Source organism: Colias philodice, chromosome 8 (genome assembly GCF_061535455.1).
Source record: "Colias philodice isolate Cphi_HAF_F1 chromosome 8, ilColPhil1 Martin Lab GWU primary, whole genome shotgun sequence".
Classification (NCBI taxonomy): Eukaryota; Metazoa; Arthropoda; class Insecta; order Lepidoptera; family Pieridae; genus Colias; species Colias philodice.
The window spans coordinates 4,439,422-4,463,374 of record NC_143093.1 but is presented as its reverse complement, the minus strand read 5'-3'; the positions used below and the strand labels follow the sequence as shown (position 1 = coordinate 4,463,374).

The window sequence follows — 23,953 nt, the reverse complement described above, 5'->3', positions numbered from 1 at the left end:
ATAAACTAAAATCTATTAATTTATTCTAAGCAATTTCTATTCAAAATTTTCTTTACACTATGAGCTGATAGTAATCCTATAAACCAATGTCTCTTTGAAGATTATAATGTAACACTTATGTTCGGAAGAAAGAATCTAGAACGTTCAAGATCAAACACAGATAAAGGTTAAAAAGGTGACATATAAAACGTTTTAAATGACCGCATAAATACGAACCATTTTAAACCCTCCCGTCCCCATCTCGTATTAAGTATGTAGATATTTGCGAACCTTTTGTAGGTGTTCAATGCTCTCGAGTTATTCGATGTTCATGTCAGTCAACATATTCATGTATCGTGTGAATCGCTGACATATTCTGTGTGATACCTCACGTAGATGGTAATAACGTTTCACATTATTGATGATTGCATTATTTATGTAAATAAGTAGTACCAAATTTGGGTGAATATTATTAGGTCATACTCAATTCTCAATATTAAAAAAACGTCGCTTGTGATGCTTACAAATAAAGATTCACGACGCACTGACACCAAAAACGAAACCTAATTAGTAACGAAATTTCAGGAAATTATCAGGGGTGGTATGGATCCACGTCAAATGGACGAATTTTGTTTCTCCAGAATTATTCTCTTGGTTATATCTAATGAATGGTCATTGGCCAAATACCAATATTTCTTTACTGTTGCACATACAACCTATAATCACATAATAAATGTTAGACTAGCAGTCGTCTCATCTTCGTCGTTATAGCACCCCTGGATCACGTACATCACCAACGGGTCAGTAGTTCCTTAGATATACGATGATGATGATGCATTCAAACAAACAAACTCTCCAGCTTTACATGATTGATAGGGTAAAGAAAAGTGTTGATACAATGAACATGCAATGAACTGTTTAATATATTTCATATTCAATATAGTCCGCACATCATGCACTCACTAAATATAACGTACCTAATACATATTCTGTATTCTCCATAAGCTGACGAATATTGATTCTCTGTCAATGATATTTTGATGAAACGAAAACCAATCCTATTCTACGTAACAATTATAACACACCTGAGAGCAGCAATAACTTGCGGAAATGAAAATGTATATTGGCCTGTATATAGGTACTGTTATAAATATGAACCGTCTATATTTACTCGAGCGAATGCAACTGAAAGAATTAGAATAATATTTGTTAAATAAATTAGCACATGCATCATCGTTGTCATTTCTGAGAGAAAGGCGTATCTTCCCCTTCCATAAAGAATAACATTTGACAGGTGATGGAGTAGAAGAAGACAATATTTACAATAGGTACCTCTTATATATGCCCCTAAACCTTCATCATTTCTACACATTACGATGGATATCAAAAAATATGGCGACGCAATTGGCGCAGTGTGAATTATCACACCGTACATTATCCTCAAGGAAACGACCCTATTGAACAGAGAAGTAGCCAAATATGTAGTGTATTATACATGTATAAATATATATCTTGACAATTTTATAGGTTGACTACATACAATAATTAAAATTTGTGTAGTAATAAAAAGTTGTTTTATTTTTCAAATATCTTCCAGATTTATTTTTTATTTTGTAACATAAATCTTAATGATCAGGTTTTATATTCCAAAAGAAAACATTTCCAAATTTACACTCGTAATAGAGTCATGTATATGCACCAAATATAGGATAATTTCATATAAGTAAAAATATATCAAGAACTGATTTCTACTTATTTTCTTGACACCAAATAAAAATAAGATTCCACCAAAGTTGCTTAATAACAAATCATCAAATCAAATCCTTATAAATAATCTTCTTAGAAAAGCAACTAAAGCTTAAACACCATCTAGATTAATAAATTTTCCAAAATTCCTCTTATATTTTATTATATCACAAATATTATGTTAACATTTGCTTTCCGTTGATAGTTTTTTACTGCATCGCGTTTTAAAACTATCTCCAATAAAATAACACAGCTTTAAGTGTTTAGTAATCAACCGAACGCTAGTGACCTAGAAACACTAACACAGCATATCGCAAATTCGGAACAAAACCTAACGGGGATAGATTTACGATACCTCCCAGGGGAGGTCACCCCGTTTTAACAGTCTGGAAATAATGAGGTTTTGACGACTTCTGAACAAATTTTGATATTTCATATTTTTGATAACAGTATTTTTTATTATCCTATCCTACTAATAATCTTACTAATATCCTACTATCCTATCCTACTCCTACTAATATTATAAATGCGAAAGTTTGTAAGGATGGATGTGTATGTGTACGTTTGTTCTCTTTCAAGAAAAAGCTCCTGATTACAATGAAATTTAGCACACATCAAGAGGGTAACTTGGATTAACACGTAGGATAGGTTTTATCCCGGAAATCCCTCGGGAACGGGAACTATGCAGGTATTTCTTTGAAAACGCAGGCGAAGCCGCGGGCGGAAAGTTAATAGAAAATATTTGTCAAATGCTTCCGCGTAATCCTATTAAACATTATCAGCTAAATGAGAAACGTATTGGTTTGTTATGCTGAATTAATTTATAAAATTATTGAGCATTTATTTATCAATTATTATTCGTATTACTTTTAATACAGCCACAAATAGGATAATTTTAATATGTCAGTCAATTTCCAACAATCGTGTTGCAGAAGCGTGTACAGATAGGTACATAGGTAGCAAATTAAAGGAAGAATATATGTTTATTTCAATAGTAAATAAGTTTGACATAAAGTTCTGTTGAGATGTTTTAAAATTACAACCAGCCAAGCGAATTAATAATAGAATTTTTTGATGTTATTTTTTATACATATACAACACAAAAACAAAAGACTTTTCCAATCTGAGAGATGATATTGCCTAGCCATGTCAAGTTTCCACTAAATGATTTCAGTATTTTTGCGTAAATAAACAAATAACAAGCCTCAGACTCTTTATCATATTTAATTTATTATATAATATAGGTAAAATAAATAATAATTTTTGTACCTACTAATATTAATTGCGCGAAGCCCTATAAAATTTGTTGAAGACCCGGATATGATTGATGTAACTCAAATATACCAACGCATCAAACTTTTACGAAACTCCTATTATTATTAATCTAAGTTGAAAAGTAAACGCATACTAAGCTCTACTTTCAAAGTTCCATGTAACGAAACCATACAAAATAAATAGGCTGTTTTCTGCTTTTAGTTAACAGGAAACATAATTCGTCTTTCACTCCAGAAATCCTTGTTAAAATATGTAATAAATTCTTAACTAACCTACAGAAGATGAAGACAATATAAACTACGTATACTGTATAATACATAAATAGTAAAATCAATAAAATTATGCACTACTTACCATTTTATCCTCGACCTCACGAGTAAAATCGTCAAAAAACCTCCAGCAAAAAATACTTCCCTTATATAAAACACATACATGCACAGAAATTACCTATTTCCCGCGTCCGTCCTATAATTTTCTTGTCACGTCGTCTCTTCCATTGAATACGGTTATATTCTGCTATCTTTGAGTCCATTACCCAATTAGGTATAATAAGGCAACGTGGATAACGAATGCAGACACCTGTCGCCTAATCCCATTATTTCCCTTTTTATAGCAACTGGTATCGTAAGTGGTGTAAGTATGTTGTATTTGCTCTCTATAAACATTACATGCTTCATAATACATATTATTAAGTATGCAATAAATGAGAATGTAAATTTTTAAATGAATGTCTCATTGACTACTTTTTATACGATTATAATTAATAAAGAAGCCCACGATCGCAATACTTCTAGACAAGTACAATAAATGATTTTAACGTATTTTTTTCTGTATGAGTAATAAGTTATTTTTAAAATGTTCAAGTAATAACGGTCACTCTCATATGAAAAGAACTGGGTCATTAAAAGGTCAATTACTTATTTGAATTGTACATTGTATAATATCATATACATATCTTGTTTACATACATCAGGAATATTCAAGAAGAATTGTAAATGTACCACAATTGTATAAAGACACTATTGTTTATACTACTAGCGAACAGATGTACTAGCGAAAAGATGACTGATTTCTTCCAAATCATGTTCAACTTTCCTGTTATAGTTCGAGTCTCTATAATATGTTATAATGCCTGTTTTATATTATCTAGATTATTAAAAGGAGAATGTTCATATGTTTATTTTGATTACCATGTGTTTCAGAGATTTATCGTAACATGTGAATTAAGAAACGCGGAAGCAATACACTGATAAATATTCACTAATATTGTTAGCTGCGAATTTATTACAACCAGCATAAAATAGGATTGAGACTACGGATGGAATAATAGATTAGGATGGATAAGGATAGAGTATGTATCAGCTATCAGCTAGTCACATATGTGAGATAATTATAAGGAATATTCAGACGCCGCTGTAATTGTGAATAATTGACTTGTTTTTTTTACTGATTGGTAGTGACCCTGTCTTCCAAGCCAGAGGTAATGGGTTCGATTCCCACCCAGGGCAAATATTTGTGTGATGATTTATCAAGCATATGATTTCCATAACACAAGCGAAAGCTTAGTATGGGATCAGATCGTGCCGTGTGTGAAAATTGTTCTGAAATATTCTTTTTTTTTTTATTGATACTACCTATTCATATAAAATTCCCTTAGAATTGTAAGCCACCCTCGGTATAAAGAACGTCCACTACAAATGCAATCGAATGATCATATATATTACTAGATAAAATAGAAATAATTTAGAATAGATCAGTAATAGTAGATAGATCATTCAGTAATAGATTAAATGTGTGATATTTTCAATATTTTCATAGCAAGTATTGAAAATGGCAGAGGATTTATCGTAATCTATAGAACAATAAAATCATACACGGTACAATGCGAACAGATCAATACCAAACCCGAATCAGGAAAACCCTTAATCACGCAAATAAATCATTTGGACATGCGGATAAAAAGAGAATATATTATTTTAAAATATTTTCCTAAATAACGAAATTTAAGAATATCCAACGTATAAAAGAGTATTCATGTTTTGCGAATGACTTCATTACCGTCTACACTCTACACTTTTCATTTTGCGTGTCTTTGAAGCGCGGATTTATCTGAAATTTGACCTTAATAGATGTCAATCTTTATATCTCAATGTTCTAATTAATATTAACAAGTGTTCTGTATTTTGAAACATGAAAAATAATATCTTTATAAGAGTCTGTTTATTTATAGATTCTTTATTATCTTCCAAAAATAATAATTATAATTCGCAGTTCTAAGTAAATGGTCACAAAATATGTAAATTGAATGTTTATTTTATAGTTTTATACAAATTATAAATGAGTTTTACAATTGATTCGAAAAATATTAATTTAGAAAAACTATTATAAAAAGAAATTTTCGTAAGTAATTTAACTGATGAATGACACATTGATACGAATTTGTCTATTTTTACGAGGATAAAGGGAAATAATAACAAACAAAAGATTGTTTATTTCTTTAATTGAGTTTGTGGAAACACAATACAATTCTATAAAATATAATAAATTAATATAACATAACTTTTAATCAACCGAATACTAACTTATATACACATTGGGGTCAATTAAAGGTATCTTAAGTTCAAATGTAGGAAATAATAATTTCTGCTCAACTGGAATACTTAAATTACTTAGATGTGCTAAAGTTACTAGACGTTGTTTGCGAGTACGGGGTCGTAGTTTCTGCTGGTTTTACTTCAGGGCAATCCTCCCACATCCACCAAACGACAAATAAAATTTCTACATTCACTAAAACAAGAGCCAACACCGGTACCGCGAGTTTACTAATTATCGCCTTCAAACTGCTCTTTGCTACAAAAAGAGGCTTCAGAATGCTGTGTATGAACGTGTCCTTTAATCCCTTTAAATCTGAACCACCTAGCAGTGCGAGGCCGAGGTTCAATAAACCCCCCAATTTATTCGGCGATCCAGAATCAAACAGTCCAAACCTTGGTTTCCATAGCTTGTCAGTGTGTATCGCTGGTGGCCCCAAAACATTAGGTGTGTCTTGGTAGATATTAGGTGACCAAGGCACGTAGTTCGGTTTGTCAAACGTATATTTCAATGGTTTATTAAAAGTGATTGGAGTTACAAATTTCGAAGCTACTCTTGATTGTGGATGCTTTGGATACTCATCATTATCTGAAAAGTCGTTGATAGCATCAACGAAGTCGTTGAATGTGGGTGAAGATTTACTCTCACTTGGTTCCATTCTGGGCTCTGATTTCGCTTGCATTAAATTACTTTGTTCGTAAGGAACCGAATACATATTCGGGTAATAAATTGTATTCGGAAACGATGCCATGTGTCTTTCGTTTTCCATTGGCAAATTTTGCATTTCTATTGTCCGTATTGTTCCAGGATCTCCATAGGTGCAAATTGTTAAAAGATTCAAAAGGATCGCAGCAATTTTCCAAGAACTGATTGTACTCATGTTGTTCACACGAGCAGAGCACACTCGATTGAAATGACTGAACTCGAAGTAACAAATTTTTACGTGTGATGTATAACTTTATAAGAACGTATGTTGATGTTATTACTTTTATAAACACATTTCCTAAGTAAATACATATTTCCAAACAAAAATGTATGTTTGTTTATCTACCATTTAATATTTTCAATTTATAATATAAACATATGACATTAAGCATCACTCATCATAAAATGAATTTATTAAATCCACAATCATTCGCAAGTAAGTCGTTGAACAAGCGCAGTTAATGTTTATTTACGTGTCAGCTTATATCGATTCCTGAGTTGCAGTCCATTGACATACATTCCGCAACCTTGTCCCCAGCTAAAATGCTTAACAATATTTTTGCAACTGGGCTATCCTCTTCAACGTCGTCAATTATGGAAAATGTGACTGCGGCACCGAAGTTACTTCCCCAACCACTCCTGTAGGACTTTTGTATAACACATGCAACCCTTTCGGAACAATCCATTATCATTCTCGAATGATGTTTCTTCTTCTTCTTCTTTTTGAAATACCTTATCATTTTCGATATTACGGGCCACATTAACATCGCTTTAAGCCCCAACTTCGCGAACACCATAACACTTAGCGGTAAAAGCAAAAGTTTGCCAGCAAGAAGTTTTAATAATACTATGACCGTTGCCGAAAGCATTATTTTGGCAGCACTTCCTAAAAGACTAGCGAGCGACGAGAGGGTGTCTGTCTTTTGGCACGAACCATGGTAATAACCGGGATCAGAATATGTTTTTCGTATATCAGGATAATAGTTGGAGGAGCCAGTGAACAAATCCAGAAATGGAATGGGGGGTGATTGTGGGGTGACCGTGCTGAGAGCTTGTTCCTGAGCGACAGCCCGCGATAAAACGTAAAAAACGACAGCGGCGACGAACATGACTAAAAAAACTGTTCCGCATCAATTGCTGCATTTCATTTAAAACCTTCGCCATGAAATCAATACTTTTCCTCGTAAAATGCGATTCAAACTAATTACACAGTCTAGTATTTGGTAAGTATATAAATTAGGTCATTAGTTGAAATCAAAGAGAAACTGCTATGGTTAAGGCATTGGGTTTAGGAAAATTATATGTATTTGTAGATTTATATTTTACACATATTTTATTATAATAGAATATAGGTATGCCTTATAGTAAATGCAACCCAATAAGGATGTTAATAAAGAAATTGAAGTGATAATTTTCAGAATAGATTATACGAAGAACGAGAAAAAGATTCAATCAAGTATAGTCAACTTATTTTTAAATATAACTCATTAATATTTAAATATCAGAATATGTATTTAATTCAGATATAAGAAATTTTCATGAAATTGGCTGTATGTAAAAACACCCGTGCTTCATTTTTTTTTTCTTAGAAGGCGGGAGAAAGTTATTTTTAATCTGTGCTTTAATTAAAAAAAACACACTACACTTTCCTCTTTGTTCTATTTTTATAGCATTCATCCAATTGATATTTTGCATTTTATGAACTTAACCATCGTTTATAAAAATTTATAACATTTAAAACTATGACATGGTTGTAATAACAAGAAACTCTTTTAGAAACATGTGTGAGAGCTTAAGTGTTGCATCAGAAACAGAAATATCAACAAGAAATATTGTGCCACCATGGTGTTCATCAGGTTAAGACATTATTATTTTTTATTTTACTACTTATAAATACAACAGTGTTACAAAATTATTTTTAAACGAATTCACATTTTATTAAGTATAATTCACGATTATAACAAGATGTACGTTTAATAATATTACTCAATACTCATTGATAGTCAAGTTTAGAAACTTCGTTCGAGAATATTATGAGCGTTATAACAATAATCCATCACGTTGGTCAAGTCCAGATTTATGTGTTTTATCATCGAACGTTTTAGGACATGCCAGCGATATTTTCTTTCAACAAAAATATATTCGTATCCTTCCCCTGAAGCGTAATCAAAATCCGTAGATTATTTCTAGTGATTCGAACAAATTATATCGTTAAAAGCAATTAATTCGATGACTTCGTCAAAATAACTGTTTAGTCTTTAGGTAAAGTAGGACAGAATAACAAGTAGGACGCCCCGAGTGCCCTCAAATCTTTAGCCAGCGCGTTAACTCACTGGACCTTGTGAAATCTTGTTTCAGTGCAAATTTTATAATCCAAGTATTTTCAAAGGAATTTTCCATTTATATGACTCCAAATATATCTACTATGTACTAAGGAATAATTCTTTTTTTTTATTGATAGTTTGTTTAACAATACTATTTTTCATACAACAAGTGAGTTGTGTTGTATAATAAACAAATACATGTATTATTTCTACATCTATCACCCCGTTCACTCTTGAACACCGATAGACTCTCAGCAGGTAAATTGTTAAACAATTATACGGACATTAAGGGTGCACTCACACACATCAGTCACCGTCACGGCACGTCACCGGACAGGATTAAAAAAAAATATGTATCAATAGTTCTAGTATGACTCTGTTCCCACACGACAGTCGCCGGCACGAAATCTATCAGTGACGTCCCCGGTCAGGCACGTCAAATAATCTTTCCATACATGTATCATACTTTTATCCCCACTCACCCGGTGCCGTCACGTCTCAGTTCAGTCAGCGTCGTGCTACCGTCAATTGCTACATGTTCTCTAGCGTGACACACGTCTAATCACTCACTAACCTGATGTATGTGTTCAATGATTCAGTCAAACCGGCGACGTGACTGACGGACAACATGACGGTGACTGGTGTTTGTGGATACGTACACAAACCGTCACCGATCAGTCATCGGTGACTTGACGGTGACTGATGTGTGTGAGTGCACCCTAAGTGTTGTCCGTCCCTAATTTGAGCGACCTAAAAACCGAATAGCAAGCAGCTTGCATAATGCAATTGGAGCGTACTACCACCTGCTATGAAATGAATGACGAGCATTTGCACAAAATATTAAATGAGCTTCATTACGACGGCAATCGTGAAACTGCTGGGCTATAAAATATCGTTAATTTAATTTGGAAACCGGCCTGAAACATTTCGCGTTTGCAAAATATGTGTACCTAATTTGGAAATTACGAGGAGTATTAGATTAGGGAACCCATAGAGTGAGGGAACCTATATGTATTAGGAATTCAATTTCCTTGCCTTGCATGCATATAAAAAAATGATACAAAACGCTATCTAAAGAGACGTAATGTTAAATAAAATAAATTTAAAATTATACGAGACTACAAAGCAAATATATCAACATCAATTAATATTCACGAAAGTTAAAAATCCCGAAAGTATTTTAATTACTAATTACGACATAACTTATACTTTTAAAACCACATTATAAAGCTTCCAAACAGTAGGCAGTTCTGACAGAGAAAATGTTCTGAATACTCGGCGAAGCTAAAACTTTGGGGCATTAATTAAGCGCAATCCCACACACGCTAAGTAAATTACAAAGCTCAGGTAACCGTAGTCCATTTACTCCATATTTCAACAGGAAGAGTTTACGAAAGGCGAAAACCACGAAAAGTTTCATCTCGAGAATTAAAATCCTCGTATCCTTTGCGAGAGAACATTTGGGAATACCAGAACGATCGGTCACGTTGCAGAAAATATAAGAAATGCTCTAAAGTCCCTCCTAAGGGAAACGGACGACTGAAATTAAAACTTTTAATACTTTTAACAATAACTGGATTATCGGGTGAGTACACTTAATTAGACCTTCCATTTACTTTTTGTGCAGACTCAAAGCGCCGTTGTTTGCCTAAAAGCGAACTTCGCTAACAAGGCTTGGAACTAGCAAAGATATGTTCACTGTTAGTTTTATGGAGCACGTCCTAATTTGATTAAGATGTATCCTAAATCCTGTTCACAATTTAGTGATAGTTCTTGCGAATTGAAATCATCTATGCATATGAAATTAGAAATATGAATATTGAAATTTTAGCTCAATTTTACACATCATGAACGATAATAATTTGATTCCTCATTCCGCATCTGACCAATTGCATTAATCAATTTTGCTCATTAATATGGAATTATCATTATTATAGTAGTTGCTCATTTAAATCGAAATAAAGTATTTGTAGGCAAATAATTCCAATAAGTGTTTTAAATAAGTCACTTCGTTTAAACAACGTTTTAAAATGTCATAATAGCACATTCTGAAAAGCATTTTGTAATACGATTATTAATTATTCAATAATATCATTGCAAGTGTAATGAGAATTTGGTAAACTATATTCGCGGAATATATATTATTTGAGGTTTCCATTTCAAACATATCATATATTTCAAAACTAAAAGGAAATGTACAAAGTTCTGTACGTTAATATAAAATGTTGCATTATGCATTATGGGATAGAATGAAAATGTATTATCACCAAATATATTATTTACTTCACAGTTTAAATTTGTTTCGTCATCACCAAAAACAGCCTATTGATTTGTTCCGTAAGATCTGCATTCTGTAGGATGTAAGGGGGTTTAGGTTGTAGATCAGATTGTAGTTATCTATCACGCTGACCAAGTGACTTAATAGATATTATAATATTATGTTGTTAAACTTTTTGATCGTACGATATGTCATTTTACTGGTGATATTTCTCAGTAATAAATGTGCCAATGAATCGAAAAATCGATAATATTGTCAATTAATATAAAAGCCATATTTTTCCACAGCATTCTACTTGTATACCGGAAAGCCTACAGAAGATATTCTAAAATTGATAAAGAAAACGAAGCTCATAACTATAAGTACGTACGTAAATAGCTTTCTTGGGAGTTACAAGTAATATTGCTAAAATACTGACAAGGCTCTGTAACTAGAGAAGATACATCAACATATAAGCACTAAGGCGCGGGACATATACAAGCGGCGCGGCGCGCCTCGGGCGCGCTGCCGGCGCGCATCGGGCGCGCTGTTGGCGTCCGAAAATGATATTTATATAGAGTGGTTAAATGCATTTTCTTCATGCATAATTTAGTAAAATTATGTTTTTTGTGCTAAAAGAGATTTGAAAGTAACGTTAATTTGAAAGTAACGATTTTGTTTTGATAATTCCTTGTAAGTAAATAGCGAGGATAACCCCACGATTGCAAATATATCTTTGTTGGAAATGTTGGAATTTACTTGGAAAATTTTATAGTACTTTTAAAGTAATTTTAAAGTAGTACTGGTGTAATGATGGAAGAAAAGAAGGTTAAAATAACACAAAATTTATATTGTACTAGCGGTCCGCCCCGGCTTCGCCCGTGGTACATATTTCGCAATAAAAGGTAGCCTATGTTCTTTCTCAGGGTCTAAAGATTATCTGTGCCAAATTAAATCAAAATCGGTCCAGTACCTAGTTTATGCGTGAAAACCATACATACATACATACATACATACATACATACAAACCTTTCCTCTTTATAATATTAGCATAGATAAAATATGGTTTTCAAACACAGGTTTACATTTAAACCATATAAATCTTATCATTAAAATCTCAGTTCAAAAGTATTTACAGTACTGATCATTCCACAATATTATTACAATTACAAATAAATAAAAAACACAATCAAAATCAGGATTATCTTTATTTCTGACATTGTAAATACATGGGAACTTTCATTATGCTCTTCTTCATTTTCACTTTCCCTACTGCCATCACCTGTGTAAATCATTTCATCGATTAATTCAATTCACCTTTAAAAACAAAACGAAGAAGGGTATGTAATAGCAGCTCTATATAATTCCACACAGAGAGAACACATTTTTGACTGACAGGCTACCGTCTCCTATAGACCGGGAGATACTGACACAAAATTTCGAGTCATTTGTAACAGGATGGCGGTTCTACAGGGGTCTTAGTACGCAATGACAAAAAGAAAAACGATGGTGTGAACGCTGGTACCGTCGGCTTAGTCGCGTGGGCGTTAGTCGAACTCGTCGGAAAAATAGCGAAGTCAAACGATTTGTAACACAAAAAATTTAGAATTTACCGATAGCCCATAAAAAAGAAGTAGGCGGTAGTGTCATGCCATACTTTTCCGGTGTGACTTACAGCCCGCCATACCGACGCAAATGTGTTGATTTAAAAAAAACAATTCAACCATTTGTACCAGGCTAACTTTTGCACAGGTAACCATCGTCGTGCAGCCATTTACGAAAATCGCCATGCCATACTTTTCGGACGATTCCAAATGGTCGCCATACCGCCGAAAATCTGCAAATTTTTTTTTGTAAAAATTGTAACAGACAAATGACTCGAAATTTTGTGTCAGTATCTCCCGGTCTACTACCACCCGATTTGTTTTTGATTGTGTATGACCGTGAATTGACCTCTATTTGGATGCGATGGGGGAAGCGCGCCTGCGGTACGCCTGCGGTACGCCCGCGGCGCAACCGTGGCGTGCCGCCTCGTCGCCTTTCCAAAATTCTTTCATACAAAATGTATAAGAAGGACGTGGTGCAAAACAGATTCAAGAGGTGCGCTTATGGCACGCCCGCGCCCGCGCCGCTTGTGTTTGACCCGCGCCTTAATATTTGAGTAGAACATAAAAGGATTAAAGTGGGTTTCCACTTTCCAGACATCTATTAGATAATGTAATAAAAATAGAACATATATAAAAAGAGTTACAGGAACCATACTATTTATTTTGGACAACCATGAATTAATTATCCTACACCATCAAGAGTTGTTTAATTTCAACCTAACCTATCTTTGGTAGATTAGAAAATACATATTATACAAAATTTATCCTAATTTGCTCAGATGTTATGAAGAGCGTACAAACACATAAACTGCGTTTATTGATTGCATGCAAAATTAATTCTCAATATACTGATCCAATTAGTAATACCAAAACGCTATAATTAGCTTATTAATTAGTCCCTAAAATTTATATGCTTTTATGACAATATCCATTATGAATTTAATTTCACTAAAACCTTATTCCCAGTGAATCAGAAGCCCGTAGCAGTAGAAGAAGGATGTTGTTATAGAATGAATTATTTAACCACGCTATTATCAAGATCGGAATATGTTTTAAGGTATATATGAACAAATTATTTTTAGATCTAATATAATATTTTTGTTAATTATAGTAATGATACTGACCAAATTTTCATTTTTTCATTTTCATATAACAATATCTAATAGCTAACAGGCACATATTAAAACGTATCAGAGTATACAATATATATTCTATATCTAGTATAGTATAAGTCTAGTAATTTTTAAACAATTAAAACAGGAGGTTTTACAATAAAGATATTCATAAAATAATTGTTGTTATATTTCTATTTTACTTGTTTATATTTTGCGTTTTCCTGCGAAACTACTAAAGTAATATCAAAGAAACTTCATAAGGTAGTAGTTAGTTGGAATCCAGGGCCTCGTTATAAGAAACTTTTATACCAAGATAAAAATTGATTTTCGCATAAAAATCTAAAGAAGCTAAATTCATAACTTTCAACAAATTTATGTAAATATGTATATCGTAGAATCTCGATCTGCCTATCGGTTTGAACTACAGAACAGATTTATTTACTTACGTATAAAAAACGTTTTTGAACAATTGAAGACAATGTATATGTCACGGCTAAAGGTAGGTGAGAACATAAACTTAAGATTAGCCGGCTAAACTTAGGTTTATTTTCGACGAGGTGTTAATGTTAGTTTGTTCTATCTTTAGCCGGCTAAACTTAAGTGTAACCGCAGGCCCGTGGCTAAAAATGTCGGGGTGGGTAGATTTGGTTAGCGCCGGGCCGGTGGAGGGCTTGAGGGGCCCGCACAGTGCCAGAAAACACTCGCCCTGTTCCTTACATGTATTTTAGTAACCAAATCTACCCACCCCGACTCAGGGCAGAAAGCTGGTGGCTAGGTTAGGTTAGGTTAGAACTCTTAAGACCCGCACGAGCCGAGCGAGCGCAGCGAGCGTGCTGCGGCAGCAGCCGGCGAAGTGCCAGAAAACACTCGCCCTGTTCCTTACATGTATTATAGTAACCAAATCTACCCACCCCGAAATTTTTAGCCACGGGCCTGCGGTTACACTTAAGTTTAGCCGGCTAAAGATAGAACAAACTAACATTAACACCTCGTCGAAAATAAACCTAAGTTTAGCCGGCTAATCTTAAGTTTATGTTCTCACCTACCTTTAGCCGTAACATATATATCTTATGTTCAAAACCAACCATATATGACATAATAGAATTTAGAATAGGGAAAGGCTTCGCAGCAATCTGACACAAAAGAAGAGCCCATAAATCCACATAAACGACGCGTAATTAATATCTCACTAATAATTAAATATCGTGTTACCAAAGCCTCTGTCTGAAATTGTACCATAACGAACATCCCACATGATTAGTACCACAGTTATAACACATAATAAATGTGTAGCAGTGAGCACGCAATGCGCCTATTATAAAATTTATTAACCCAACCAGAAACACGCTCCGTATACGAAGGACACTGTTCACATCACAAAGCTATGGAGGTACTTATAAATTATTTTAATTAATTAGTCTAATTAATTTCTGTGTATGTGATGTAGTTCTACGCAATTTAGAGTTAAATGGCTTTAATTATTCAATTATTAGGTTTTTAGTAGCAATTTGTTTCGTATTGTATTCGTTAGTTTGTAATTAGTGTAATATAATATCGTAAATATCATAGTTATTATAGTAGGGATATAAATTGCAAAATATGCAATAGTCAGTCTATTGCATATTTTGCACACAGAGCGAGTAGCCTCGTGCGAAAATGCTTCGCGCTGCTGCTGGCTGTGTGGACCCGCCTAATCATTATTAGACATTCAGAGATTTAATTAAATTCATATCATAATTCAATCTATAATAGTTAACAAAATTTCATACATATAACTAGTAGTATACATTCTGTTATATTTTGATACAAAAGTTTTAATGAAATCCCATGTGAGGCCTGAAACAGAGAAACAGCTTCACTGTTACATATTTGAAAACTACCTGGCTAGGCTGACCCCAGGCTCCCAGGCACCTGAATCTATTAATAATGTAGAGATCTTCTGTGCCTATTGTGATGCTATTCCAACGGTCACCTACTGGTTAGTGGTAAACTTGAATGTTTGATAACCCAGCAAGTTTAACCGAGCGTTTCTTTGGCTGCAATCCAAACTACGTCTTTGTTTATTTTTATTAGTCCTTTAAGATTTGTCAAGTTAAAACCTTCCTCGAATTTAAGAGAAATATAAAAGAATGTGCCAAACGCAATAAATCGTTTACTTACTGCGTCAGCGACAGTCTTCCTGTAATGATGGAGTTTTATTTTATAACGGAAATTAAATTAATTAAATTGAATAAAATTACCTATATTGTAATTTGAAATAGTCAGCGATTTATGCGAATGACGTAGTTAAAACACGTTTCAGCAGAAATATACTTATAATAATTATAATTATATATGCATATAAAGGAAACAGCAAATTTTGAAAGTAAATGTAGTAGTATGTATAAATTCTAATAATACGCTCTACAAAATCCTCCCATATCAACTAAATGACTTTGTAACAACATATTCAAAGGAATAAAACAGTGCACAAACCACCTAAAAAGTTTTTTAACTCAGCTTGTTTTAGCGACCATATATCACGCTGACATTTCACCGAAAAATGGTGAAAGCTAAAAATAACAGTGGCGACAAAAGTTGGAAAAAACCACGACTGGCTTGTTGAGTTTCACGCACGACGTTAGCATTTACATAGTTTCATAAATTGACTGTATTAAACACGTTTTCGGTGTTAAGCGAAACACTAGCGATCCTATTTCCTAGATTTATATAGAGGATTTCACACGCTTATACAAAAATAAATAGACGCAGATTTGCTTGATGTAGAGTAGAGTAGAACTAAGTATGTGCTAACTTTAATATATCAGGAATAATTTAGATATAGCAGTATTAATATTAACAAATTAATTTAAATTATCAAGATACGATTCTTCTTTCAGTTACCTATAGCTCGATCTTCTGAAACCCTTTTATTATTATTCCACTGAGATCTAAGCCTTGTTTAATTATGTTAATGTTATTACTAAATCTCTGAATCATAATTGAATAAAGCGAATATTTAAATGAAAAAGAATTTAAAAAGTAATATTTGACCTAAATTTTTAAAAATCCATTCTGTAATCCATTGTGTTTGTTTAATGGAGAAAAAAATCCTTAAGCTTATTTATATTTTACTTAAAATTTTCATCAAACTTTTCACAAAATATTTTAAAACGTCATTATAATAATTTTAGTTATTTCTTATTTTATAATTTACTTTGATTTAAAGTTATGAGGACGTTGGTTCCACTATGTTTTATAATAAGGTCAAAGTTTTCAATTTCATTATAATATTTCGTAGCAAATTCTGGGAACATTTTCTTTGCACTATAATTATTTAGCGCACAGACTTCTTCGTTCTGTAGTTTCGTACTCACCACCACTACTACTTTCATTATTTTAAGAGGTAGACTCACATCTATTTTTAATTAAACGATAATTTACATCTTACACATTAATTGTTAAGCATCTCAATTCGCATTATATCACACATTCCATTTAATTGATAAGACCCCGAGTGGATAATAAGTGTAGTACAGTAACAAACAGGAACGCAATAGGAAGCTACATAGCCGGTGCGAGCGTTGTAAAGGGTAGCGACACCGTTGAGTGGGGTAGCCGCGTGGCGCTGTGGGGAGTCGTGCCGCTGTGGCGAGCCGCGCCTCCCCCCGACACGGTACTGGCATTGAGAAAACCCACGCCAGCTGATTGTTGGCCTTTTAGGTAATGAGGGAACTATCGCTTCGTTGTTTACATCTTTTGCGTTTTGCGAATTGGAATGTTTTGTTGCTACCTCGCAGTTCGCACGTATTTAGCATAATATACATATAGCTTCGCAAAATGGACTGAAAGATGTAAACGACCGTTGTGTGTAAAATCTAATGTAAATGGTTAATTATGTATTCCAATATAGTTACTATGTGTAACTATTCAAATAGGTCTTGGTTATTGGAAATATAATTACCTAAACTAACTAGATTATACCTGTTTCATTTTCAGGCAAAATTATTACGGTGTCTAATTAATGAATGTCACATTTGTTCACATAACATCTTAATATATATGTTACTTAGTATTCAATAAAAAGCTTTAACAAAATCATGCAAAGTCGTCGTGCACTTGACTGATCTGTATTTAGTTGAGTGGAAAATGAGATCTTACAAAAGTGTTTCCATTAAGACGCTAAATGAGGCATGAAATTGATGTCATCAAATTAACATTTCGCTTGACTATTTGTTCCCTGTTTCTGCCGACCAATACCAGATTGTTAAATGTTCCTAAGTATTTTATTAATAATCCGAACGTTTTGCAAAAGTTGTTTATGTAGGTAGGTACCTTTAAATATTTTAGACTTGTAAAAAGGGCACTAGAAAAGACAACGGAAGTTTTAAGCTTTCGAGCCTATAATTTAATTTGATACAATTTTTAACAAAAGCAAAACAAAAGAATATCATCATTCAGAATCGGAATATCTTAAAATACGACGAACCGACTTGTTTTATAAAACTCATTTTAAGCGAGTGACCCACTTACCTTAATTTTGAGCTCGAAAATAAGTGTGTCTAAGTCATCTAATTTTGTAGAAACCGCTAGTTTATGAATCTATCTTGAGAGATTCATTCAAAAAACTGTAGTTATACAAAACTTAATTTTCAAATTGAAATAAGTTAGGTAGGTATATTACTTTTTTCTAATTGGAACATTTACAATTCATTATAAAACTAGATCAATCTCTCTTCACGCCCTACTTCATTTATGTCCATTAAACAAATTCGGAATTTACTAATATCTAAACATTTTAGTGGTTCGTCTGGTAATATTGAGATACATCTACCTCGCTCAACGCAAGTGGCCAGTATTAGTGTGGAACATATTCGACCGGACACTGCTCACAGCGCTCCTAAGGACTTTGCCGTATACGTAAGTATAGTATAGGAGCTATATGTAGTCTATGGTTAAGCTATTTGAAATAGCATGGCTTAGTTGCTGAGGGTGAAGAGCGTTTGCCTTACGAATATACGCATATATTATATACAACCCAGAATATATTGAAATATGTGCTCCTTAATTAATTGTTAGGTACTTGATTGTAAAAAATTTTAAATAACTTATATATGGGGCATTTCACGCGAAGCGGACACAGATTTTTGGGTCAGGTTACCGATTTCGGTTATATTTTAGTATGTTACACCTGTATATATCCTCGGTATGCATACGAAATATTTTTGCATTTAGAAGTTTAGTTTTCAAAATACAGGTCTTTGAAGATGTCAGCAAGCGCGAGGCATGCATGACTTTGAATGTAATTATCAGTTCAAGAAAAGGATTTTTTAAATAAATTTATGACTGAATAATAACCCCCATTAAAAAACCTTTTTATTCTCATATTTTTGATTTCGAATTTATTTTTAAATTCCTAAGAAAAATTAAAAAATATTTTTCTTTGTAATTTTTTACGAACTTAGCATATTTTTAAAAAAATTTAAGATCATTAAATAAATGGCTTATATTATGCTTAAACTACATGCCAAGTTCTAGAGTGGTCATCGCAGAAGTTTCGAAGCTACATGTATTATAATTGCGAAGCGCGGCAATATCCCCATACTAGCCCTAGTTGGTTAGCGCGACGTTCTGCAGTGGGGATGCAGATATATGGGGAACTGATAATTACATTCAAAGTCATGCATGCCTCGCGCTTGCTGACATCTTCAAAGACCTGTATTTTGAAAACTAAACTTCTAAATGCAAAAATATTTCGTATGCATACCGAGGATATATACAGGTGTAACATACTAAAATATAACCGAAATCGGAAACCTGACCCAAAAATCTGTGTTCGCTTCGCGTGAAATGCCCCATATAGCACCTGTTTAAAGACTAAGGTACAAACCTACAAACTTACGAAATATAATTTCTATGTCCTTTAAAACCTAATTAGTAGATAGTTTTAAAACAAGATTAAATTGAAACGAAGATAATTAATTCAATAAGTTAGTTTAGCAAAATTTTCCACTGACCCCACAGATGATCCTTAGAGAAATTGATTAACGAGATCTCTATCATTATTCATATTAACGAAAGTCTGAGGAATTTAATCGAGATAAGCCCGCCCACGACTGTACACATACTTTAGCAATATTACCTATTTGTTATGAACGCGTCTCAAGATCGCATTTATTTACGTGTGTTGTGTTTGCTAAACAATTTTCAATTAATATTATACGAGCTATCAAGAGCACATTCTTATAGATTTATTTTCAAATAAGTTTTTATTGGAAAAGCAATCAAAAACACATTGACTGCGTGAAAAAAAAAAAATAATAAGTATTATATTTATTATACCCACCGGGTATAGGTCCACTAGGTTATACCATTGTCAAAAAATTACAGGATTCAATAAATATTATTATATCCATTTCTTAATTTCGAATATAGAGTTAAATACGCAGCCACATGTTTCCTTTTTTTTATATAATTTACTCCAGTATAGAGAGCTCTTATTTTGATGAATTAAAAATTATTATGAGCATGAACAAAACGAGTATCTACCTACGCTCCTTTTTAACATACAGAAGAATGTTCCTTTGTTATTGCAGGGTATCCTAGAAAACGGTACTTGGATAAAAGCAGCAGATGGAATATACCGGTATAATAAGCCAGCGAAACAATACTATTCATTAGACAATAGAAATGCTCCTTTAAAACGCATTGTTTTCCGAGTTTTGTCCAACCATGGCAATCCGAAATATACTTGTGTTTACCGCGTTCATCTTTACAGCCACGATTTTATGATTTATAATTGATGTATACCTAGTTATAATGCATTTTTATTGATAATAAAATATATTCCATATCATTTTTGTTTTATTTGCACCTTTAGATACCTACATGAGCTATACTTATACACATAATTATTACACTAAACAGTTTTAACGTAATAGCTTTTGCAAGGGCCTTCGATCGCATTCGAATTTTCAGTTTAAACCATTCTCGAATGCAAAAAAGACAAACAAAAAATATCATTAAAATCGGTCCAGCCGTTTTATAGAAGCAGTTAGTGAAAAATACCGCACAGTAGAAATATGTATTTTATCCTAGGTTATTCCTATGTATTTTATCCTAGGTTATTACTTATATAATCCTAGGTGATTAATCTTTCACGAAAAAACAATCAACAAATAAAAACAACAAAACATCAACTGGTCGGATTTGGATGAAACTGTAGGTACAGTAGATAATATAGGCACAGTATTACAATTATTAATATTGTAATACTGTGATATAGGTTATAACGTTTGAGTCTTTGAGATTATTTGAACATAGTATAAAATAAAGTCGCTTACTCTGTAGGTACCTACCTATGTCCCTTTGTATGCTTTTATCTTTAAAACTACGCAACCGATTTTGATGCAGTTTTTTTATTAGAGTGATTCAAGAGGAAGGTTTTAGTTTAGTATATCATTTATTAGGATTTGTACAAAGCGGGCGAAGCCGCGTGCGGAAAGCTAGTTACACTTAAAATTATTTTGATACAAAAGTTCCTAGTCCGGGATACATCGCCCATTTTTGCAAGTGATTACTATCAAGCTAATTTTTCGTGAGTAGCTTTATTTTGATGAGATGCCCAATAATTTCATGTACAAAACTCTCGATTGTGGTAGCTACCAGAGGAAACAAGGATAAAATATTTTGATTTGATGGTTCTCAAATATTAATTACTAACTGAATGTTTTTTTTTTGTTCAATCTCAAGATAATTATCTAAATTATTCGAAAAAATATTTGTCCTACAAAATCTATGGTTTGATCAAAGAGTCCCCCTTTCCAATGTGTATCGATAACGAAGTCATCATAAATGATTACTAACCAGCTAGAGCAGGCTCCAAGGAGATGTTCGTTTGCAAAAATAGCGGACCTAAATCTGACTTCTGATATATATTGTATAGGTCCCAGACATCCTATAGACAGATGTTGCCAACCAGTTTTGTGGTCCCCCTGCCCGCACCCCGGTAATTAAATATGGCATACAAAGAAAAAAATAAAAATTTCCAAAACATGCCGTGTGGGGTATCAAATGAAAGAACTTATTGAGTAGATCACGAATATATAGCATACTATATACATTTCTTACACTTTCTCTAAGATTTTTTTAGAAAATTTACGAAAATGGTCCATTTTTGAGTTAACTTTAAACCACTTTAGATTGAAAACTCATGAATATATTTTTTAAATTATTATTTTAAATAATTAACAATAGTCCATTGTTTATGATTCAATAGTTCGTAATATAATATAAGTGAGCTATGTGGTGGATTTGATGAAAATAACTATATACTATATGAACTTGAAAATATACTCGCCATCTTTGAATGCTCCCCCCACTCCCCCATGCAACTATTTCACTGTACGAAATATTGAATCGTAAACAATGGACTATAGTTAATTATTTAAAATAATAATTTAAAAAATATATTCATGAGTTTTCAATCTATAGTGGTTTAAAGTTAGCTCAAAAATGGACCATTTTCGTAAATTTTCTAAAAAATCTTAGAGAAAGTGTAAGAAATGTATATAGTATGCTATTTATTCGTGATCTACTCAATAAGCTCTTTCATTTGATACCCCACAAAGCATGTTTTGGAAATTTTTATTTTTTTCTTTGTATGCCATATTTAATTACCGGGGTGCGGGCAGGGGGACCACAAAACTGGTTGGCAACATCTGTCTATAGGATGTCTGGGATCTATACAATATATATCAGAAGTCAGATTTAGGTCCGCGATTTTTGCAAACGTAACTCCACTGAGAGTCCGGTCTAAGCAGATTTTTTTATTTTCACTTATTTAATACTTATATAATTCAACAGACATATTGTCCTACAAATTGCGTAATAAATATTTGAGAACCGTCAAATCAAAATTTTTTATCCTTGTTACCTCTGTAAGCTACCACAATCGAGAGTTTCGTACATGAAATTATTGGGCATCTCATCAAAATAAAGCTACTCACGAAAAATTAGCTTGATAGTAATCACTTGCAAAAATGGGCGATGTATCCCGGACTATCCCGTCTTTACTAAGTGAAAAAATTGATACCGACGGAAAATATTAAATATTTAAAACAAGCTCTTAATTTTTGTTTTATACTAAACTTATCATTATAGTTCTAATTCAAAACTGATGTATAAAACCCATATTTGACCGCGGCTGTACACACTCGTCGAGACTCGAGAGCCTCTCGTCGAGAGCTTCGGCCGAAAACACTCTCGTCGAGAGCATGCCTGTACACACTCGTTCTAACATTTGAACTGAAGACTTACACGAGAATGGACGTAGAAATAGCTGCTGCTATTTGTCTTTGTGCCGTGAGCTATTATATAATTTTTTAAACAATTACTATAAAAAAAAATTCTCAAACCATGGAGAAAAAGAAGATGGTGGATGATTACTATGCACCGCAGTAGAAACAGGTAAATAAATATTAAAACTTCCATGAACGAGTGTGTACATGCTCGCTCTCGTTTTCCTCGCGAGACTCAACGAGACCCTTTGACTCGGGCGCAAAAAACCGACCAGTGACCGAGACAACCGAGGCGAGACACGAGAGAGCGAGACAAGACGAATGCACCGTGTACATACTCGTTCTCGGCCTGTCTCGGTGTGTCTCGGCGAGTGTGTACAGCCGCCATGAAAAAATACACGGGCAAGCAGCTATAGAGACATATAATTCCGAGAACTCAATTTCTGCACGAGCAATAGAAGCCCAATAATTCATAGCTTGATAATATTTTTTGCTGTTAACACGCGCATTAAATGGTACGGGAGCTATTAACGTTTTAAAAAAAGTCATTTTAGTATAGTTGGGTTTTTGATATACTGTTTCTCTTGCTATTTCGGTTAGAGTCCGCGCTGTCTGGCTGGCGGTAGTGGTTGCGTTTATTAGTGCGCACAGGAAAATATCCGTAATTTAAAGTCATTTATTAACGCGTAATTTTTAATCTCTTGCCTTTAGATAGATCCATCAGACATAAATTTGTTATTGCAAGACGTTTTTTTCGTTGTTAAATAGGTGCCATACACAATTTTTTATTTCAAAATCATTAAAATGTCATCGAAATAAGTGAAATTACATCAACATGAGTCCGCTTAAAAGGTAAGTAATAACTTTATTACTTATATTATATTATCCTTTTTTAATACTTATATTGAATAATTAGTAAACTAATATTTTTAATAGATGGTTTCATATTTATTACACTTTTGGGTATTAATATGAATTTGATGATATTTGGTTTTTATCAAGTTTACATTAACGTCCTATTTGAGGTTCGTTGGGAAAAGGAGGCACCATGGTAGATTGTTGCTAAAAAATTGTA

The 23,953-nt window shown here is 33.2% G+C and overlaps 3 protein-coding genes across 3 annotated transcripts; 1 reads left to right on the top strand and 2 right to left on the bottom strand.

Annotated features, from left to right (window-relative positions):
* Positions 1-5,539: 5,539 nt before the first annotated feature.
* Positions 5,540-6,659, bottom strand: LOC149486467 (uncharacterized). The gene has a single exon (XM_089697810.1). The coding sequence runs from the start codon at positions 6,470-6,472 to the stop codon at positions 5,666-5,668; it is 807 nt and encodes a 268-aa protein (XP_089553936.1). The 5' UTR covers positions 6,473-6,659; the 3' UTR covers positions 5,540-5,665.
* Positions 6,660-6,773: 114 nt separating this feature from the next.
* Positions 6,774-7,436, bottom strand: LOC149486466 (uncharacterized). Its single transcript, XM_089697809.1, has one exon. It carries the CDS (start codon positions 7,404-7,406, stop codon positions 6,774-6,776), a length of 633 nt encoding a protein of 210 aa, XP_089553935.1. The 5' UTR covers positions 7,407-7,436.
* A 608-nt stretch (positions 7,437-8,044) lies between these two features.
* LOC149486465 (sperm-associated antigen 4 protein-like) lies at positions 8,045-20,392 on the top strand. The gene is made up of 5 exons (XM_089697878.1): positions 8,045-8,153; positions 10,003-10,206; positions 17,080-17,302; positions 18,382-18,499; positions 20,176-20,392. Exons 1-5 carry the CDS (start codon positions 8,045-8,047, stop codon positions 20,380-20,382), a joined length of 861 nt encoding a protein of 286 aa, XP_089554004.1. The 3' UTR covers positions 20,383-20,392.
* Positions 20,393-23,953: the final 3,561 nt, after the last annotated feature.